This window comes from Lontra canadensis, unplaced genomic scaffold, assembly GCF_010015895.1.
Source record: "Lontra canadensis isolate GAN:19392208 unplaced genomic scaffold, GSC_riverotter_1.0 scaffold76, whole genome shotgun sequence".
NCBI lineage: Eukaryota > Metazoa > Chordata > Mammalia > Carnivora > Mustelidae > Lontra > Lontra canadensis.
This window is the reverse complement of record NW_022631070.1, coordinates 10,217,379-10,237,508: the sequence shown is the minus strand read 5'-3', so window position 1 is coordinate 10,237,508 and position 20,130 is coordinate 10,217,379. Positions and strand designations below refer to the sequence as shown.

Sequence of the window (20,130 nt, the reverse complement as noted above, 5' to 3'; positions counted from 1 at the left end):
TGGGTCACCACGGCCCGGACTCGCTCGGTACTTCACGGGAATCCCAGAGACCACGCCCAAAGAAAACAGTCTACGGTTTTCCCAAACTGCCGATGTGATGCCAAAATATTTTTGTGTTTTCCTCTAAATACACGCCAGTTCAGCCAGGTTTAAGCCCCGTGAGCACCGCACCCGCTGAAGTAACGGGGTCCCGCCTCTCCTCTGAGTGGCGCCGGGAGCTCAGATTTCCCCAGCACGGAGGCCTTTGTGTTTGCACTTTCTAGAACTCTCCGGCCAGGCACCAGCCTCATTTGGAGGAGGGGGCAGCAGCCTCTACCCGCCTGCCCGAGGCCTGAGCGCCTCCCGACCTCCCTCTCCTGACAAGCCAGGCCCGGGACAGTCCCCGCAGAGAGCAGTGAGTGTGCCCCTGCGGCCGCTGTCCAGCATGGGTCTCGGGCGGCCCTCGGTGGGACGGGGCAGCTGCCCGGTGGCGAGGGGTCTGTCTGCTGCATGGAGCAGCGTCCTGGCTCCTGTCCCTGGCTCAAACCTGTCCTTGGCTGCAGGACAGCACAGAGTCTGGGACATGTGGCTTCGGCGTGTGGACTCATGCTGACCCTCCTCTCCTTCCCGCCCAGCTGCATCCCCGCTGCTGAGCAGCACGCGCACACAGCGTGCTCTTGGGGCTGCGGCCCGGCCTCTCCACTCACCGCCCGGGCTCTTACCTCCGTTTGCGTCCGTGAGCTCCGTCCTCCGTAGGAACCCCAAGTAGCCTGTCCGCGCCCAGACTGTCTGCGTGTCTCCAAAACTTAACCTTGAGTTGAAGTGGTCTGACTGGAGGGACTCGTCTCCGTAAATGGTGAAGTAGCCACTGGCGTTGTGGGCGCTGTGAACCCAGATCTGCGAAGGAAGCAACAGAGCCGGGAGCTCGCCTGGGGGTGGGGGGTCTGCAGTAACCTCACGCGGACAACACCGCTTCCCCTGGTCAAGAGCCACTAAGCAAACAGTGACAATGTCCCCCTCGCAAGGAGCCCGTGAAAACGCCCAGAGGGTTTTTGAAGTGAGCACATCAAATGTGTCTGCCACCAGGCACCCACAGCCTCCCGGGCGCCCCGCGTCAGCAGGGACAGAAGCGACACGGTCCACGGGCAGATAGAACCCCTGCCTGGCTCTCCCGTGCACAGTCTTCTCAGTAAGACACAGCCCCGGTCAGAAAGCAACAGTGAGGGGGCTCTTGCTCAGGCGCCCAGGGCAGTGCGCCGTCCTCCCCATTCTCATCTGGGAAAGCATCCCCGAATGCAGCTTCTATGGAATTCCGTCACCTCCGCTCTGATTGAGAACGTGGAATGAGGGGCCAAGCCCCAGCCTGCAGAGAAATGGAGCCTGGACAGCGCCCGGCACTCACACCGCCCTTTATACAGAGGCGCCAGGCCTCCGGGAGAAGCGTCCCCTGAAGGAGGCCAAGCCACGAGGTCACCAGTGTGTCCTGTGCACAGCGGAGCGACCGGACATTTGTCTGCGTGACGGGGCAGTGACCAGTCCCCCAGCAACATCATCGCATCCCGTCGCTGACTCCCCAAGCCGCACTGTCCACTCCCCGTCCTCACTCACCTCACAGCCGCAGTGTGTTCCTCTCCATCCCCTCACCCCTCACCCCTGCGCACCTCCTCCCCTCTGCCAACCGCCAGCTGGCTCCCTGTATGTTGAGTGGTGGGGTTTCTAATGGGGTGTCAGCTACTACGGGGCAGGTCTGGAGGGAGGGAGGGAAAGCCCACCACACAGGGCCAGTGACCCCGCAGCCAGGAGAGGGGCTGCCCAGCACATACGGAGGGCTCGGCCTCGGAGACAGCGGGAGGGAAGGAGAGGTGTTGGCACCCTTCCCCGATGTCCTCTCCGTCCTCCATGGCTGGCCGAGCTGGGTGGGTGGCGGACTGGGGACAGCGGGTCGGCCGGGAAAGGTCTCGTGGTGAGCGTGAGCGAGCGGAAGGGCTTCCGACCACGGAAAACACCCGTCATTCCCGAACCCGCTTGCTACAGAAACGGATACGCTAGGACTCTAGGCCGTGGCCGTGAGCTCCGTGCCCACTGCTCCATCCCCTCCCAGACGAATTCTCAGCAGCCACGGCCAGGGCATGGGAAATGTGAGAGCCTCGACATGAGGAACCTCAGCCCACGTTTTCTCCTCCCCAGTTCTTCGAAGAGAACCATCCGCGCTTCCTTACGGAGTTCCACTCTCTAACCTGAACTTGCACAACTCCTCGAAGCAGTAAAGCTCATTTCCGGTCACTTTCCGGCCAGTCCGTGGCGACCCACCCAATCCAGTCACACTCACGGTGGCTTAGCGGTGGGGGGAGGGGTTTGCTGGTGTCGGCAAGGCCGGAAGTGGAGAGCAGGAGGGCGCATCTGGTCTCAGAGGCTCCATCTCTGAGGACAGCCCGTCCTCACCTCATCCAGACATCCCACACCTCACCTGGGGGGGCCCATGTCCTGCCTCACCGAGGGGGCACCCCGCAGCTCACTTCTCCCAGGGGGCACCTCGGAACTCACCTCACCCAGGTGGGAGTCACCCAACGGTCCTTTCGTTTCTGGATTCGCAATTATGATCCGAACCCCTGGAAGTATCTATGTGGGAAAGGAGGACATTCTGGTCAGTGGACACAGAGGTCCATGCTGTGCACGAGTTGACCTTGACCTTGCCTTCAGGGTGAGAAAGTACTATGGCTTTAAATCAAAATCCCGGACCGCAGCATGACGTAATCACCGTGTGGCAATTGCGTCTTATCGCATTTGTTACTACAGTGACGGAGCCTGTGTTAATGTGACTTTAAAATTAAGATCTGAATCAAAACAGGATGAACGATGTAACACAGCTTGCAAGACGTCGTCAGGGCTCTCAGTTGATCTTCCAGTTATAGTCAACACTGTGCATGACATCAGGGGACGCCAGTGTGGAGGCAGGCCTGCAGTCAGCCCAGAGGTAAGGAAGTCACGGGTCAAGTTTTCAGAGACCCAAGTACCCTGAAAGCGCAGGTGGGTGCGGCCCAGCGCCACGGAGGGATGGTGGGAGAGCTGGTGCGTCCCGCCGTGCTCTGACCTGAAGGCCCGTCCAGCTCTCGCTCTCAGTCACGCTTCAACACCCTCCGGCTCTCGGTGTCTCGTCTCTGAATGTCCGTGTCACGCATTTCCTTCTCGATGGACGTTTGGCTTGGAGACATTATGAATTTCACTAAAACCATATGCATATGCAGCAAAAGCTGGTGCTGTAGTTTAGAGGACTGCCCGTGTGCAGCTAATGGGAAACTCTGAGATCTGGCAAAACATTGGTGAGAGGTCCTGTCCTGTCCTGTCCCTTCAGTCTGACGTGTGACATGACAGCTCTGGTCCCTTCGTCCCACTAATGGCTGGCTTAGGGTGGGCAAGCCCGGCATCCTCCCCTTGGAACCAGCTTCGTACTAAGAACTCTAAGTGGAGCTCATGTAGACGAAGCGACATAAGGCACTCCTGGAAATGCGCCAGATGGAGGACAGACAGGACAACTGGGGCCAAAAACAGGAAAAACTCTTCACTTAGCCATAAATACACGTCTTGCCCTCTAACCCACATAAAAAAACACACCCACTGTGACAGGAACTACACTGTCCCCTGACCGCCCCTCTTCATTCACTTTCACGGCAATCGGTACCAGCTTTTTCCCCCCTAGGCCCAGGACATTCAGAACTAATACAGCGTTTCCAACTTCTTTCAGCCAGTGTGACTGCGTGACCAGATTCTGGCCAGTGGTATCGAAGTGGGTGCGAGGCAGCTTAGGAGACTTGCTGAGCTCTGTACCTGCAGTTTCCTTTTCCTGCTCTTCTGCTGCTGCTGGAATGTGGAAGTGATGGCTGGAGCTGGAGCAGCCACTTCGGACCCTGAGGCACCCTTGGGAACGGAATCCGTGCAAACTCAAGTAAGACAGAAGGGGTACGGACTCTGGAGTTTTCATGATTTCTTTTACGTGAGAGTAAAAAAAAACCTCTAACTTGTTTAAAACACTGTTGTTGGAATTTCTGGACTCATGGCCAAACCCAGTTCTGAAATACTACATTTAAGAAAGCTTTTTGGAGAAAATATTCTATAAGATGGATTTCTTGAAATGTCAAAGCCCACACATGCTGAGCCTGAGACTTCCCCAGAAATACGTCTTTCTTCCGTCAGCACTTACTTTTCCTGACTCCATGAGGGGCAGGCTGTGAGGGGAGCCTCTTTCCACCAAGCGGACTCTGCAAACAGAGAGAGAAGGTGTGATGACGTGCGTGCTCAGGAGCCGACGGTGCCCTTCCTCCAGTCAGCACCTGCTCGGGGCCGGGCGGGGGAACGTTTGGTCGGCTGGTGAGCGCCATCCAACGCAAAGACAGTTCAGAAACCAAAGAAGAAGTGGTCCGGCAGCAGATGGCTGCTGAGCTCTGGTGGGGAGACAGAGACATGGGACAGGCCACAGAGACAGAGGCCACGCCCCAGCCACCAAGCCGGCACAACAGCTGGGAAAATGATTCCGCACCCAGAGGAAGCAGGACTGAACTCAGCACTTGCAGAAAAGGACAGGAGTTAAACGTCACGCCACAGCTCTGAACCCGGGGCCGGCCGTGGGGACCGCGAGGCCCAGGGCTGAGGCAACAGGAGGCCCAGGTCGGTGGCTGCAGGAGTCTGACGCCTGAGCGTCTGGGCCCCAGGGGATAGGACCAGCCGACTCAGATAGCAAAAACTTCTTTCAGAAAAGAAACTCTTTTCCATTAAAACAATACTTAATGGCGATTTAATCTTAAGAACTGTGGGCAGGGGCGCCTGGGTGGCTCCGTGGGTTAAGCCTCTGGCGTCGGCTCAGGTCATGATCTCAGGGTCCTGGGATTGAGCCCCGCATAGGGCTCTCTGCTCGGCAGGGAGCCTGCCTCCCCCTGTCTCTCTGCTGCTCCTCCTGCTCATTTATTACTTATTACTTATTTATTACTTATTATTATTTATCATTTATTACTTATTACTTACTTATTACTGCTTACTTATTACTCTCTAATAAGTAAGAAAATCTTAAGAACAACAACAAAGAACCGCAGACAACGTTCGTGTGGTCACAGCCAGAGCTGGCTAAACCCTGCCCACCGTTTCTCCTAAGTGCCTGGTCCCTCTCGGCCCCGTACGGCTGCGACGGTCACTGGTCCCCCATCTAAAGGATAGTTGTTCTTGCAGGAGACCGTGGCCGGACGCTGTGGAGCGGAGTTGGGAGCACTGAGGGGGGATGTCGTGTGTCTCCACGCCCACGGAGAAAGGGAGCTCAGCACGCCTGCCCCCGCCCCCGCACCATCACGGCGACCCTCCTCCTAACTCACAAGTACCCCCGAGACAGAGGGGGTTGGGGGAGAGGTGCCGGGGCACCGCAGGAGGAAGCCCGGTGGCAGCGCGCGGGCTGGAGGGGCCTCTAGGCCCCGAGTGTGGTGCCTTCTGCTGTCGCAGGTGGAAGGAGCCGGCGTGGGGTGAGTGGTGCCGAGTCGCGGGGCTGGGGCAGGAATGGAGGGTGGACACCTTCTCTTCGGCAGCCTCGGGGAGGGGGAGCGAGGGCCAGGCCGGTGCCAGCAGTGACCTGGTGAGGTGGAAAACTCACTATTCCAATTTGGGATCTGACGGGAACCACTCGGATCTCTGGTGTTTGTCTTAAGAGAGACCCTGATGTTCACGGTGGGAGATGAGGGGTCATCCGAGAAAAACAGCCTGGACCTCACGCACGGTTCTAGAATATGCCGTCAGGCCCGATGACGTTGCCGTCCAAAGCTAGCGCTGGGTGCAGTCATCCAGAACTGCGGGACACAGACCCTCCTCCGGCCCAGGTAGGCCGCGCCAGGACTCAGGGCTGCCCTTGCCACAGCACTGAGGGCCCGGGGGCTGGCCTCGCTGCAGCACGCAGCCGGCAGACGCGCCGCTCTTGCGGGGTCAGGAGTCCGGGCCTCGGTGCCGAGCGAGCACCAGGTGACGTGGGCGCGCCTGTGTCCGGCGGCTTGCTGCCCAACAGTAGCGTCTGGACAGCGGTAATTTGCTGCACATGGAGAAAGCTACGGGGCCGTGCAGCCGAACTGGGTGGAAAGTCAGGAGTGGGCGGGTGGCGGAGAGAAGGATGGGCTAAGGAGAAAGGGCCCACAGACGCACCCCAGTCTCTGCAGGAGCAGGGCTGCTGTCCGGGGTCCACAGCTGGCCATACCCAGGGCAGGTACCCCCCATGGCCAGGAGTCAGGCTGGGGAGCACTGCTCGGAGCCAGACACACGTCTGCTCTGCCAGCTGTGCGCACACACAGCCGTCGCTGCTTCAGGCCGTCGGAAAGCCCCGCCGGGCACTTTGGACGGCCCCAGCAGCTCTGCCCACTGCATCAGGACCGTGAGGATGTGGGAGAGGAAATCCTGGTGTCAAGGGTGGAACCAGAACACGAAGGGCAATGTCCCCGGACACTGGCCTCGGGGTTCAGGACCTGCTCCCCATCCCCGCAGGCTTCTACCTGGGCCCGGGGCCTGGCCAGTCAGAGGGGACAGCACAAGGGCAGGCTCTCCTCCCACGAGCGGGGCTCCTGGCCACACACACACGTCAGCCTCCTCTGCCCTCATCCTGCTCGAAGGGACTGCTTGTGCCCCGTCCTTCCCTGTCTGATCCGGAAGGAGGGACCTCGTCCCACACGTGGAGTCACAGAGGCTCTTCCACAAGTTTCTCCTCCGGCCAGTATGGAAATGGCGTTCTGTGTCCGAGCCCCGTGGGAACAGGGACAGGGTGCTGGCATCGCTCACAAACCAGCCACTAATGCCACATAAGACTGCCCTCCGTCCACATGGAGGAGGAACACCCCAACAGTGGACGGCAAAGGACCAAACCCAACCCAGCCCTGCCGGGACCAACAGGCAGAGCCAACTCCTGAACGTGCTGGGACCTGCGCTTGCAACATGCGTGGGAAGAGAGGGTTTTCCGTGCTCCCAGAGACGAATGGAGACACACGGTGAGCTAGAAGGGCGGCCTGTGTGGGTGCAGCCCTGCTCGGTCTGCAATCCCCTCAGCGTGGGGGGGCACCGCTCACGGAGCCGGCTGGCGTCAGGTCGGAGGAGCCCTGCATGACCGTGGGCCCCCGCCTGCCGCCCGTGGCTGTGGGGCCGCCGTGGGCACTGCCTCTCCCAGTGGTCTGGAAGGTTACAGCCACATGGCAGCACACGCGAGGGCTTGTGGGCACAGACTGTCCGCCAGCAAGCGGCCTGGGTCCCTCCACAGGGACGCGGGGCAGAGAAAGTGGTCCTGTCTCCCGAGAGGGGACAGACTGAGCCCACAGCAGAGACCCTCTCGGGGGGACTCTGGCGGGCGCTGCAGGATCTCTGGACATGACGCAGCCGCCGACACACCCGCCAGCCCAGGGACGCAGATGTCCTGCCAGTGCCCTTGCTGCCCCCACGGCCGTCCCTGTGCACTGAGCCGGCTCCCAGAGGGTCGAGAGCCCCTTCCCCAGCTGACGTGGGTTCTCAGCAGCTCACGAGCTCGCTCAGGGCGTTGGTCGCTCCCGTCCCCTCTAACCTGGCCGGGCCGCCGGAGAGGAGGAGCCCTGCTCATTGCTGACCTTCCCAAGCTCAAGAACAAAGCTGGGGCTCCCCAAAACACGGCTTCCTGTCTAGTCTTTCTTAACGATGCGAAGCTCAGGCTTTTGCCGGAAGAGATAGCAAGGAAGACGGTGAACGCGGGGCAGATTTATGATTCCCAATGAAACCCCACCTTGTGCTCTGAACTTGGACAGTTTTGCCCTGACCTGAGCTCTGCCCTGCCAGGCGGCAGCTGTCCGCGTGACGCAGGGTCGCTGCAGCAAGACATCCGCTTGCAAAGGGTCCTTCCTCCTCAGGACTTCCTCCGGCCTCGTGGGATGCACCGGGGGGCCACCACAGTCTCATGAGTTCCCCCACACTCACCCCCTCCTCCACCTGCCATGGGTCTGTGGACCACGACTCCTGCCCTGGGCCAGGCCCACCAACACTGCCCCACGCAGCTGGCCACCTGCGGACCAACCACAACGTCACACTACCTGCCCCAGGGCTGCCAGGAGCGTCTGGATAGGGTCCCCCGTCCCTGCTCGTCACGCTGCTGTCCAGCTCTGGTTGCCTGGTGGCCACTGTGACCTGGAAGGCGAGCACCGTCTGCACCTTCAATCGCCACAACCCGCTCGGCTACAGCAGACGCAGAGGAGGGGACAGGACCCAAAGTCGTCGCCAGAGGAAGAGGAGTGGCTCTGCGCCTGCCCCCCATGCCATGGACGTGCTCCCAGAAACCCCAGGGCTTTCACAGAAACATCCTTCCAGCGTCTGAAGCAGCTACAAGACTGAATGCAACATAATGGCACCCTCTGAAGTTCCAGAAGACGGCGGGATGGGGGCACGTGGGTGGGAGGGACCCCTAACGATGGGGTGTGGCAAATGCTCCAGGATGTGGGGTCCCTGCTGCTGGTGCCGTGGCTGAGTCTCGTCCTCAGCCTCCCGGAGGCCAAGGCAGAGGGAGGAACACGAGACCCGTTTTACTGTCCGGGTTTGGCTGGTGCGTAGCCTGCGGCATCCTGTGCGGCTGGTGGAGCGTATCCGAGGCCAAACGGGGACGACACAGTCACACCCGCAGCAGGAGCGACGCTGCAGGACACACCGAAGGCCGTGCTGCCTCTAAGGGAAGCTCGCCCCCGGGGTCAGCCCTTGATGACCGCGAAGGGTGACAGCAAAGGTTTCTAGCACCCCCACGCCTGGGGGGTCACGGAAGCCCCAACCCAGAAGTCACCCCAAAACCAGGGCAGCAGGCAGAACAGAGGAGCACGCTTACATCCTATAACCACTGTCCGAGTACCTACGTGTGACCGCTGCCTCTCCTCCTACAAAATTACAAGCCTGACATGCTCCCGCCCTCAGCAGCCCTCCTGATTTCTGGTTTCTCCTCGTCCTTCCCTCAGGCTGAAAGGAGCCTTGCAGCCTTTTTCTCCCTGTTGGTGTTTGTCTGTGCACCCTCGGCGGGGCATGGGTCAAGCCCCGTGTCCATTCCTAAGGTTTTGATGCAAACTCATTCAAATTAAATTTAGGGAAAATGTCTGTTTTTCAGACATCCAGGCTTTTCCTTTTAACTAGTAGCGTTTATTTTTTGGGATAGTTTTATTTTATTTTTTAAGATTTTGTTTATTTGAGACAATGAACAAGAGAAGTGCACGTGAGTAGTGGGGAGGGGCAGAGGCAGAGGAAGAAGTAGGCTCCCCCTGAGCAGGGAGCCCAAAAGGGGTCTCAATCCCAGGACCCTGGGATCATGACCTGAGCCGAACGCAGAGACCTCACAGACGGAGCCCCCCAGGCGCCCCAGGCCAGTCTCAGATTCACAAAGAGCCCAAACGCCCAGGGTGGCCCCACCAGGTCCCAGTAATAACTGCGGTCCGGGACCCAGAGGCACGGGCGTGGAAGGGGGGGGACGTCCGCTGCCACTAAGGAACCAGCCACAACAGCACTTTTATGTCACCTCGAGTCCATGTGTCATCGTATTTGGCCAATGACCTTCTCCTGCACCCCAAGGGGTGTCCAGTCCCCACGTCTCTGTAGCCCCCCTGGGCTGGTGCGGTCGCTCACACCTTCCATTTTAATGCCCGTGATAGCTGTGTGGAGCCGGGCGAGCCGGTCTGTGGAACCATCTGGTGTCTCTCCCGGGGGACGGAGGTTGTGCGTTTGGGGAGGGAGACCACGGAGGTGAAGCCCTTCTCACCACGTCCGGTCGAGGGCACGTACTCAACACAACGTACCCCTCTGTGCTGGCCTGACCTCCCTCCCGAGAGAATGTCCCTCAGCTGTCTCCCTTAGTGTGACCCCTGCCCCTGTCCACACCCCGGCTGGGCGGCGGCGTCCTCCGAGAATGTCGAAGAGCCGATCCCTCCACGGAGACGTGCAGCACAGCCCGCGCCGGGCGCACAGGGTGGCGTGGAACTCCCCCCAGGGTGCTCCGGTGTTTGCTTCTACGCTGGGTTCCATCGGACACCCTGTTCCCATCCACGTGGGTCCGTGTCTACCCCAAATAGTGGGTGTTGGGTCTGCTACCTCCCAGCAGACGGTCTAAGGCACACCTTTCCCTGCAAAACAGTTTCTGGACTTGATACATTATGAGCATCATTTCCTAGAAATGTCTCTGAAAGTAATTTCAAAATTATAGAAAACTTGCAAACATGAAAGGAGTACAAAGAACACTTCTAATATCCCTTCGTCAGGTTCACCTGTTGCTACCATTTTATCCCGTTTGCTTAATCACATTTGCTCTCTGTCCTGCTCCCCCTCTCTCTCTCGCACGCGCGCACACACACACACACACACACACAAAGGTGTGTGCGTCTTTCTGAAGGCGGGTGGGGGGACGCTGCTTCCATCATGACCCTCTGCTACCCAGTACTCCATCACATCCTCCGAGGGGGCGACTCTCACACAGAGTCAGAGTGCGGCCGTGCGCAACAGAGCACCGATCTGAGCCCCGACCCGAGCCCCGACCCCAGCTCCGTCTGTCAGCCCAGCGACGGCCGCGCCGGCATCTCCCCACGCCGAGGACCCGCTGAGCACCAGGGCTTGCGGTTGGCTGTCCCGTGTCTGTAGCTTCCATTACTGAGGAACATTCCCAGAGCTTCTCTCTCTTTATGAAATCGACATTTAAACAAAAAATGCAGCCCCTGCCTTTTAAAAATATCACTCGGGGCCCCTGGGCTGCCCGGTCAGGTAAGCGTCCAGCTCTCGACCTCAATCTGGGTCTTGATCTCAGGCTGTGAGTTCAAGCCCCACACTGGGTTCCATGCCTAGCATGGAGTCTACGTAAAGAAATCAATAAAAAATAAAAATAAAAATATCATTTGTAATCATTTAACTCAAAGTTGGGTCAACACCGAACATAAGAGTTAGCAGGATAAGAACGTTCTGAGAAAACAGGGCAGAAGCTTAACGTCGGATTTGGAAAAAAAAAAAAAAAAAACCCACAAACAAACAAACAAAAAACAACCAAAAAAACCCATAAAAAAATCCCCAAACCCTGCACTAGGACAGCAATGCACAGGCAGCAAAAGGTGGAAACACCAGATCCCACCAAAACAAAGACCTGTGCCCTCGACGACCTCAACAGAGCGAAAGGGCATCCCTGGGATGGGAGAGAACACGGCAGGTATTCTTGGCAAGTCCCAAGAAGGGACTGAGACCCAGCACACAGAAGGAACTCCCACCACTCAAAGTAAAACAATCTGATGAAAAACAGGCAAAGGACTTGAACAGATACTTACCTCTCCGAGAGAGCTCTATGCACGGCCAGCAAGTCCACAGGAGGACGCCCAGCAGCACTGACCACCGGGAGTTCGTGTCAAAACCACCATGAAGTCCCACGGATCCCCTCACACCCATCAGAGAGGTTGAAATCAGCCGCACGAGAAACCACGGGTGCGGGTGAGGATGCGGAGAAACGGGACCCTCGTGCACGGCTGGTGGGAACGCGAGCCAGGGCAGCCGCTCCGGAGAATGGCATGGAGGGTCCTCAAGAAGCTAAACATAGAGCCGCCCTCCGATGCAGCACCGTACCGGCCTGTTCGCAGCAACCGCTTACACGGTCGGGGACAGGTGGTGCAGGAAGAGGCCATACGTCACTTCAATACGCAGACCATGAGTAAATCCCATGAGGCAGAAGCCATGCCGTCCTTCCGTGGTGCATGTCACACTCACAGCCCTGGGGTCCCCTGTGCCCACCCCAGGCTGTGGTCAGGCCCATGTCTGAGCACGTGGCCATCTCTTCCTCCACAAAGAGACTCTTCCCGAAATAAGTTTATTTAAGCAAAGAGATGCTTCCCTTAAGGGAAGTCTCTAGGATTCCTTTCTTCTAAAATAACTCTCACTTTCCAAGGAGGGATGGGCCTCCGCAGGACAGCCACATGGGCCAGTATTAGCTGGCTGCCCTTGGCTCCGCTCAGATCCTACAATCACACGGGCTTCCCAGGGTTTTATGGTGGTAGTGAGTCTGTTAACAGCGGGAGCAGAAAAACTCACCAGGACACAGACAGAGAAGCTGAACACACAGACAGTAAGAAAGCGGGTTTTCACAGACTTGTATTTTCCATCATCTTCTCCCTGTACCCACCCAAACTCACTCTGGGCCGGGCCATTTAATTACAAACCACAAGGTGTGTGTGCACAACACCAGAATGAGGAGGGAGGAGAGAACAAGAACACGATGGGGCAGCCTTTCTAATGGCACGGCTGATCTGAGGGGGCTCTGCTCCGTCTGGCCGACACCCCAGCCCAAGGCAGGGGGTCTGCTGACCCCTTCTCTTTCTCTGGGCCTAAGTTCTGACCCCACACAAGAGGGCTCCTCAAGGCCTTACCCTGCACCGCGGAACCCCGCAAAACCAGCAGGATCGGACTTGCCGCACAGTGTGCCCAGGAAGGGCTCTCATCACTCTGGCCACGTGTGCACGTCTCACAACGAGAAATCAGGGACCGTGTCCACCTTCCTCTGGAAACATCAGTGCACGGGGTAGCAATCTGCAGTGGGGACCCCCCCAGGGAACATGCGGGGCATGAACAAGATCTCTCCCTCAGAGAAGACACGGCACTCGTGACACGGTGGCTGCGAGAACGCGGCGGATGTCTGATCTCGGGGTAGGGGCCGGACTAGCAAACAGAAATACAGGGGCTCGGTTAAATGTGAATTTCAGATCAACAGGGACGCTTTTTAAAGCATACGTTCACCCACGCGTTTCTGGACATATTTGTACTAGAGGAATGATGCCTCTTGTGTCTGAAACTCAGAGTTACCCAGCCATCCCGTAGTTCATCTGCCGCTCCAAGTTAGAGGACCCGGTAGAGGCCTTCGGGATAAGAGTTAATGAATAAACCAGTGGGGCAAAACTATCCCGTCAATACATTATTTTTAATTTAAATTTGATCTTTGCTGAAAAAAGACTGCAGAACAATTTCTCAGAAGAACCTAAAACGTTCTAGGAAAGGAACACTTAATCAAAACTCCGCAAATGTTTGAAGTGTGGAAAGGACTCAAAAACCTCACCCGATCATTCAGAACCCGGTGGGGAAAGGCGGACCTGTAACGAGGGGTGGGACCTGGCAGTCTGCTCTGGACACCCTCGTGCAGGAGACGGGGCAGGCTGGTGGGTTCAGAGACGTGGTTTGAGGTCACATGGCCAGCTGGTGGCAGAGCTGTGACTGGTGCGGACCAGCCCCCTGGAGCTCTCACTCCTCCTCTCAGAATCTCCTGATGGGACAGCAGGTGTCAGAATGAGGTGCAAAGATCAGAAATAGGTGATGGTTTAAAAGGTCTGTGGTCTCTAGGTGATGCTATGCTGGATGGGGGAAAAGTACAGAAAACATTGAGGGGAAGAGCTCGTCCTTCGTATGGGGCTGGGAGCCTGAACCCGCCTCCCGCACCCGGCCAGGACCTCTCAGACACGGCTCCGGAGCTCCGCACCTGCACAGCCAGCTCGGGAAACTTCGACAGGCTGGTTACGCTGGGCTGCATTCTAAAGGCGGAGAAGCAAAGAAAGGGGACTCACGTCTGTATATGAAGCTACCAACCCGGGGAAGATTCTGACAGGGAAGAAGGGGCTGGAAATTCAGCCCCAAATTAACACGTTGCAAAATATGAACTCTCCCTTTTTATTCCGTTTTCTCTATCAATAAAGTAATCAGATTTTCGAGTACACTCCTGAAGAACTATTTAAGGAATGCACAAAACCCACAGCGCTCGGGGCGCCTGGGTGGCTCAGTGGGTTAAGCCTCTGCCTTCGGCTCAGGTCATGATCCCAGGGTCCTGGGATCGAGCCCCACATCCGGCTCTCTGCTCAGTGCAGAGCCTGCTTCTCTCTCTCTCTGCCTGCCTCTCTGCCTACTTGTGATCTCTCTCTGTCAAATAAATAAAATCTTAAAAAAAAAAAAAAAAAAAACCAACCCACAGCACTCCAGCCCGGATCTAGTCCTCTCCAATGAGGCAGCCGCCGTTCAGCTGGCCAAGCGACGAGCAGCCAGGCCAGCGGACGGAAAAGCAGGTCTGTAAGCATGTATACCAGGGACACCTCTACAGAAGCGATACATCATTTAGATGTGTTACACGAGTGAATCATCGCCGTGCTTCCAGGTCTCTCGGGTCAGACAGGAGGTGCTGGGGCTCAGCGGAGCAGAACCCAGGAGTGTGCGGCCAGTGTCTCATCGAACGCCAGGGAGACGACGATGCTCACGGCAGCCAGAACTCCTGGGGTCAGCTCCGTCCACGCGGGGCCTGGGCAACGGAGGCGCCCCCCCATGCCTCCCAGTGGCTGTCGAGGAGCGTGTGACCGGAAATCAGCGATCCAGTAATAAGTGCAAGCTCCCCGTCAGCTTCTGCTAAGACCCTCATGCCGGTCACGCACACACCGAAAGCCGGCCGAGAGCGGGGTCCCTCTTCTGCTGTTCTGTGTTCGTCTGGGCCCCCTCATGCCCTGCACAAAATCGTGAGTCTCACAACGCACTTGAACACTGCGCTCACTTTCCTCGGGGTCTCTGTCCTTGGTTAACCGCTGACCAGGACTTAATGGACTATCCCTGCTTTCCGGAGACTCAGCACTTCAGGTTAGGAGGAGTGAGGAAGCTGGGGAAAGCTTTACACTAACATTGTGTCCACAAGATTTAACTCCTAAAACTATTTCCTTAAAAGCTGGAAATTTTTTTCTTTCCCATCTCAAGTCTGCAAACTCCAAGTGCTCAAGGAAAGATCCAATTGGAAGAGACGGAGTGACCGTGAATTCATCTTAAATGAACGTATTAGAAGAGTATTTTTAAAAAGTCACGGTCACTTTCAAGCAGCCCCCAAACCATTTCCCCATCTCCCCTTGTGCACAGTGAGGCTACGTCCACTCCAGCAGCAGGAGTTAGTCCCTTGCTCTGTGAGGCCGACATGTTCTCCACAGTGACCTGCCGTAAACAGAGGACCAAATCCCAACACTGGGTCACAGGAGACAAGAGGCAGAAAGTCACATAGAAACCAAGTCAATCTGGGGAACTATTTGGTCACAGGCTTCCACAACGAGGCTCTCCTCCGTCACCCGTCTGTCCCACGTATGCACGTGAGCACACACAATCTCTCTAGGGAAGCTGGACGTACACACGGACGAGGTAGCCCTCTCCGGGTGATTAGCTCATAATTAAGCAGGTGCCCTGACGTCCTAGTGAACGTACCAAAGCAGCCGAAGAGTGACCACTCCCATCGCTGAATCTCAGTGTGTCCAACCTCAGCACAACAGCTTCGTTTTTTTCCCCACAAACAGTGACAAGATAGAGAGTCAATATTTGCAAAGGCTCCCCTGTTTCACCTGCACCCCCACGGGGACCTGGAGCCCGGCAAGCTCCCTCCTGCCCCGGGTCACGCTGGTGCCGTGGGGGGGACAGCTTTAACCCTGCTGCCCTCACAACGCCTCCAGGGCGCTTGAGGGCAGCTGTATCGTGCCCGTTCTGGGCACAGGGAGACTGAGGTCACAGAGCCTGCCCAGATCTGAACTCAGATCGGCTGGACCCACAGCCTCTCCGTCCCAGTAGCTGTTGCTGAGACACTTCTGGGTTACGTGCTGACGAAGGTCAGTGGTGAAGTCAGTCGTCTTCTCTCTGGGAAACACACAGGGCAGATGGTGGAATGGAACTGAATGGAACTGGGCTTGAAAGCAGGAGGATTTCACAGACTCGGGGTGCTGTGGACAGTGGAGAGGCCCCTGGGGTATGACTCCCAGCTCGGGGAGGGGGTGGGAGCTCCAGCCTCCAGGGGCAGGGGTCTCACGGGTGAGGGGAAGAGCCAGGGCGGCGTGTCGGCCAGCGCGCCGGCCTGACCTAGCCGGGAAGGCCCATCACAGGGGGTGACGGCAGTGGATGACAGAGGACATGAGAGCGTGGGCTCCTGGCCACTGACGCTCACAGACCACACTGAAGGAGGGGCAGACGACCACCTCCCTCCGCTCCCGGCCTCCTGTCCTCCGCCTGCAGGAGAGGCGAGAATGTGAATCAGCTGGGCTGCAGTGTGGGTGGGCAGTGCAGGCCCCGTGCAGGAGGCGTTCTTAGGAGAGGCCCGGCCAGGGCGGATGCAGGGGTCTGCCTGCCCCGCCTGCCCGCAGGGCCCTCTGACACTCGTCAACATGGCCAGTAACCGTGACAACCAGCAGCTGCTGGTGATGCATGACTGACAGCAACTCCCAGCTCCGCAAGCGCTTCTACTTCTGTCCCCGATGGACGGCAGAGAGCACACAGCTCAGGACGAGGGCGTCATTTAAGAGGTTTACGGACCTCGATGATGGGAGAACCGGTCGGTCTCCATGAGCACGTACCACATCTCAGGCACTGGCTCCCGCCAGCGTGCACAGCTGTGCCGCGCCCCCCTGTGCCACGCTGCACCCTCTCAGCGGGAAGAACTGCCCCCTGGGACGTCCGCAGGGTCAGTCCCAGAGACAGTGGTGACAGTGACAGTGGTGCCTCCGCTTTCCGTTCGAGCCCTCCATCCCCTCCGTTCGACCATCCCCAACGCTCCAGGACGCACGTGACACACGGGGCTCGGACGGTCGTCCGCTGCTCCTCCCGTGTCAAAGGACCCGTGTTCTTCCGCGTGCCTTCACGGAGCCTGCCTGTCCCGCGTGTGGGGCCGGGCCGCAGACGACCGCACAAATGCTACCCCAGCAGGGACTGGGGGAGCGACTGCTCAGCTTCGGAATCATAAAAGGTCTGATATTGTACCGTTTCTAAGTACCTTCTGCAGAGGGTAAAGCCTAGAAGTCCCATCTGGAAATGCTGATGACGCTGCAACAAGTTACTTCAACTCTTCAAAGCCAAATGTTGCGTCGGAAGATTATCCGAGGGAGGACGCGGTGCTGCCCGTGTCTGCCCTCGGCCTCTCAGAGGGGCGTCTAGCTCGGGGCTCGAACCCTGACTCCCCTTGCACAGCAGCGTCTAAAACGAGGCCCACGGGGACCAGGCAGGCTTCACGCGGGACACGTTAGGGGAACGCAGGTAGCCCTCTCGTCTCCGCATACTGCATTTGGACCATCCGTGTGCAGCTGTCCCCCATCCCATGCACAGCTTCAGTCCGTCCCTGGGACGCCGGCATACCACTCCCCAGACTGTGCTCAACAGACACGGCCTGACGTCCACGGGGCCCAAGAGTCCCGCTGGGGATGCCCGGTGTGATGGTGGGGCCTGGAGGGTGTGTGCATGGCCGCCTGGACCGCTCCTCAGCCTCCACAACCCCACTCCCCCACACACGGACGCGGGTCATCCGGGGAATGCCGGGCCACTCGCTCCGTTGGGCAAGGCCCCTGTCCACTAACGGTGACCGCTGGCTCCCTCGTCCCTTCACTCAACAGCATGACGACCCACGTGGGCGGGTGAGCAGAGACGAGACACAGTGTCTGGCCGTCACAGAGCCTTCATCAGGCGCCTGCTAGTCCTTTAGAGGAGACCCCCGTATGCAGAATCACGCTCCTGGGTCCCAGCCCAGGAGCAACCACGAGCCGGCATCACCACAGTCACTCAGTGGGGAGCCTCGGGCATCCAGGGACGTCCTCCTGGCTGGGGCGGAAATTCCCGGCAAGGCTCTCATCTTGCTTGTACCTCCGCCTCCTTCCCCCACTTGAGGAAAATGGACAAACGCTCAAACGCTCACCTTTCGTTTTTGCTCAAGGCTGCTTGGGGAGCTGCACAGAAGGTGACTTCACCCGTGTTTTAATTTTTTATGGAAACACCTTCATACAAAATTTCAATTCCCATAAAGAAATGTGGGCAGACTGCGTTGGGCTCCCCTCGCTCCCTCTCCCATGCCCCCTGCTCGAGTTCCCTCTCTAGCTGTCTGTCAAATGAATAAATAAAATCAAAAATAAAAAAAAAAAAGAAAGAAAAAAAAAGAAACGTGGGCAGAGTGCTGGCAGCTTTAAAAGGTGCCACATGGTGCCCAGGCTTCTGGACAGACCGTTAGAGAGGCAACTGCGGTCACCCTGCCCGGTCTGCGGCGGTCTTAGCGCACAGCGGACTGCCCCAGTGGGAACCACACGGAGGTGGAGGGGGGCACGGTTCGAGCCAAGTGGCGCGGCTCTCCGGCTTGATCCACCGGCAACGTGCGCACAGTGGACAGACGCTGCGCTCCTTCCCTTGCTAGACGGCCCCTGCACGCTGGGCAGCCAAGAAAGAAACCCCCAAGCGCACCGTACCTGTCGTGTCTCAGAGCTCGCATATCAACATAGACGGTGGTTGGGTCAGGTCCCGAGGTCCCCTGCAAGCAAGGACACAGCGCGGTTAACTCACGTTTGTGTGGGAGCCCCCTGGGTCTGTGCTTCCTACCAGTTAGCGAGAATTTCTTTGGTAAAATCGCAAACCGAACAAAAACTGAAAAGCACTAGACCCACACTTCTCTCCAAGATACCCATTAGTTTCTAGTTTAGTAACCTCAGTTCTGAAAGGAGCGTCTTAGTAGGACTATGCTGGACTTCCACATGGCTTGACTGTCCATCCTGTCTACAAAGGCTGGAAGGAAAGAGGTGCTGTGCGTGTTGCTGAATAAAGAAGGCTGAAGCTGCTGAGACGTGTGGCTAGCAGGCGTCGAGGGCAGGGAGCTCCGTTCCCGAGAAGCTCCTGCTACACGCATCCCCAAAGGTGTGCTTCTAGAGGTCAAGACACTGACGCAGAACGTGGGACAGAATGTGGGACTCGGACTGACAGCTCGAGAAGGAAGAGGTAAGAGATAATTATCTTGTTCTGTTTAGCTCTGCCTCTGCCTTGGCTTTCCTCCAGCCGAGGGAGGTTATTTTCGTCTGGGACACGGGTTGGGGAGGTGGTGCGCGATCAGCAGTGCAGTCCCCCAGGAGCGCTCCGCGACCGAGCCACCGAACACGGGGCGCAGACGTCCGGTCTTGACAGCACAAATCCCTTCAAAACCTGCCAGGCTGACGTCTGACCGGTGACTTCCTGCCACCTCCGTGCAGTGCAACCACAGCTACGCTTTAAACCAAGAATTGTAGCTGTTTCTCGGGAAGGCCAGGTGATACCTTACCTAGAAGAAGATGGAGCCCAAAACAAATTTCCAAAAACTGAGAGAGCCCCTCAGAATTTACTTGAAGAACTGTGCAAAAATTCTTCAGGAGAGGATCTTAACCTTGTTTCATGAAAGACTAAGCTAAACACGGCTTCCCGGCCGGCCGCCGGTCTCCAGCCGCGAGCACAGAGCGCCGTCCGCCTCCGCGTGCAAGCTCACGCCCTGTGTTACGCTGAGAATGTTCTCTCCCAGCGACGGCCACTCACGGAGCTGTGTGACCGACCAGCACCGAGGGCAGCACTGGTCCGAGGTTCTGAGTAACGGAAAGCACATAACCACAGGCGGCCAGTTAAAAAGTAAACAAATCGGAAAACAGGTCCCCAAACGTGGGACGTGACGTCAAACGGACAAGACCCCAGGCCGGCAGAGACCAGCAACTGTGCGTAACGGGAGCGTGTGTCACGAGCGTGCGACGTTTGAGGAGGTCTGAGAGTGCACGTCACACGGGGCACCAGTCCGTCCGTGGCCCGCGCCCCGAGCCAGGCTCCGCACTCGACTTCTAGTGTGTCCCAGTGCTGGAGGCTGATGAGACAGTGGTGGGAAGGGGGCACTGGTGTGGATGAAGAGGAGGGTCCCCTATCTGCTGGGCCAGCTTCCACAGCCTGTGGGGCTACAGCGGCAGGGGCGGGCGAGAAGAAAGGAGAGAACACTGGACCAACAGAACCACAAACAAGCAACACACGGACACGCAAATGAAACAACCCAACAATTAAAATGGGATGAGGAGGAGGGAGGGGAAGGGAGGAGAATGCAAAAAAACAGGGAACAGAGTAAAAAGAAGATCAAAACCAACGTCAAATATGGAAATCGTTAAAATCAACCACTGTACCATTAAAGGTAAAAACAGAACAAAACTTAGATGTCGACAAACCACAGAGCAACAGAGGAGAGTGACGGATGACGGTCTCGGGCCAACACCCCCAAGTCACGCGTTCACCACACGAGGTCGGCGGTAGCACCCGGTGTTTGGGTGGTAGGAGGCGTGTGGGCCCTCTTCCCTCCTGAAGGGAGGACGCGGCGTGAATTTTACGGCA

General features: G+C 57.7%; 1 protein-coding gene across 2 annotated transcripts in view; it reads right to left on the bottom strand.

Annotated features, from left to right (window-relative positions):
- The window catches only part of DIP2C (disco interacting protein 2 homolog C), a 363,208-nt gene that overhangs the window by 5,074 nt on the left and 338,004 nt on the right, over window positions 1-20,130 (bottom strand). For both annotated transcript variants that reach the window (XM_032881692.1, XM_032881693.1), the window contains 4 exons: window positions 18,216-18,277; window positions 4,178-4,235; window positions 2,524-2,598; window positions 702-876 (listed from right to left, as the gene is read on the bottom strand). In XM_032881692.1, coding sequence (XP_032737583.1) covers window positions 702-876; window positions 2,524-2,598; window positions 4,178-4,235; window positions 18,216-18,277 — 370 coding nt within the window. The remainder of the gene's footprint in view (window positions 1-701; window positions 877-2,523; window positions 2,599-4,177; window positions 4,236-18,215; window positions 18,278-20,130) is intronic.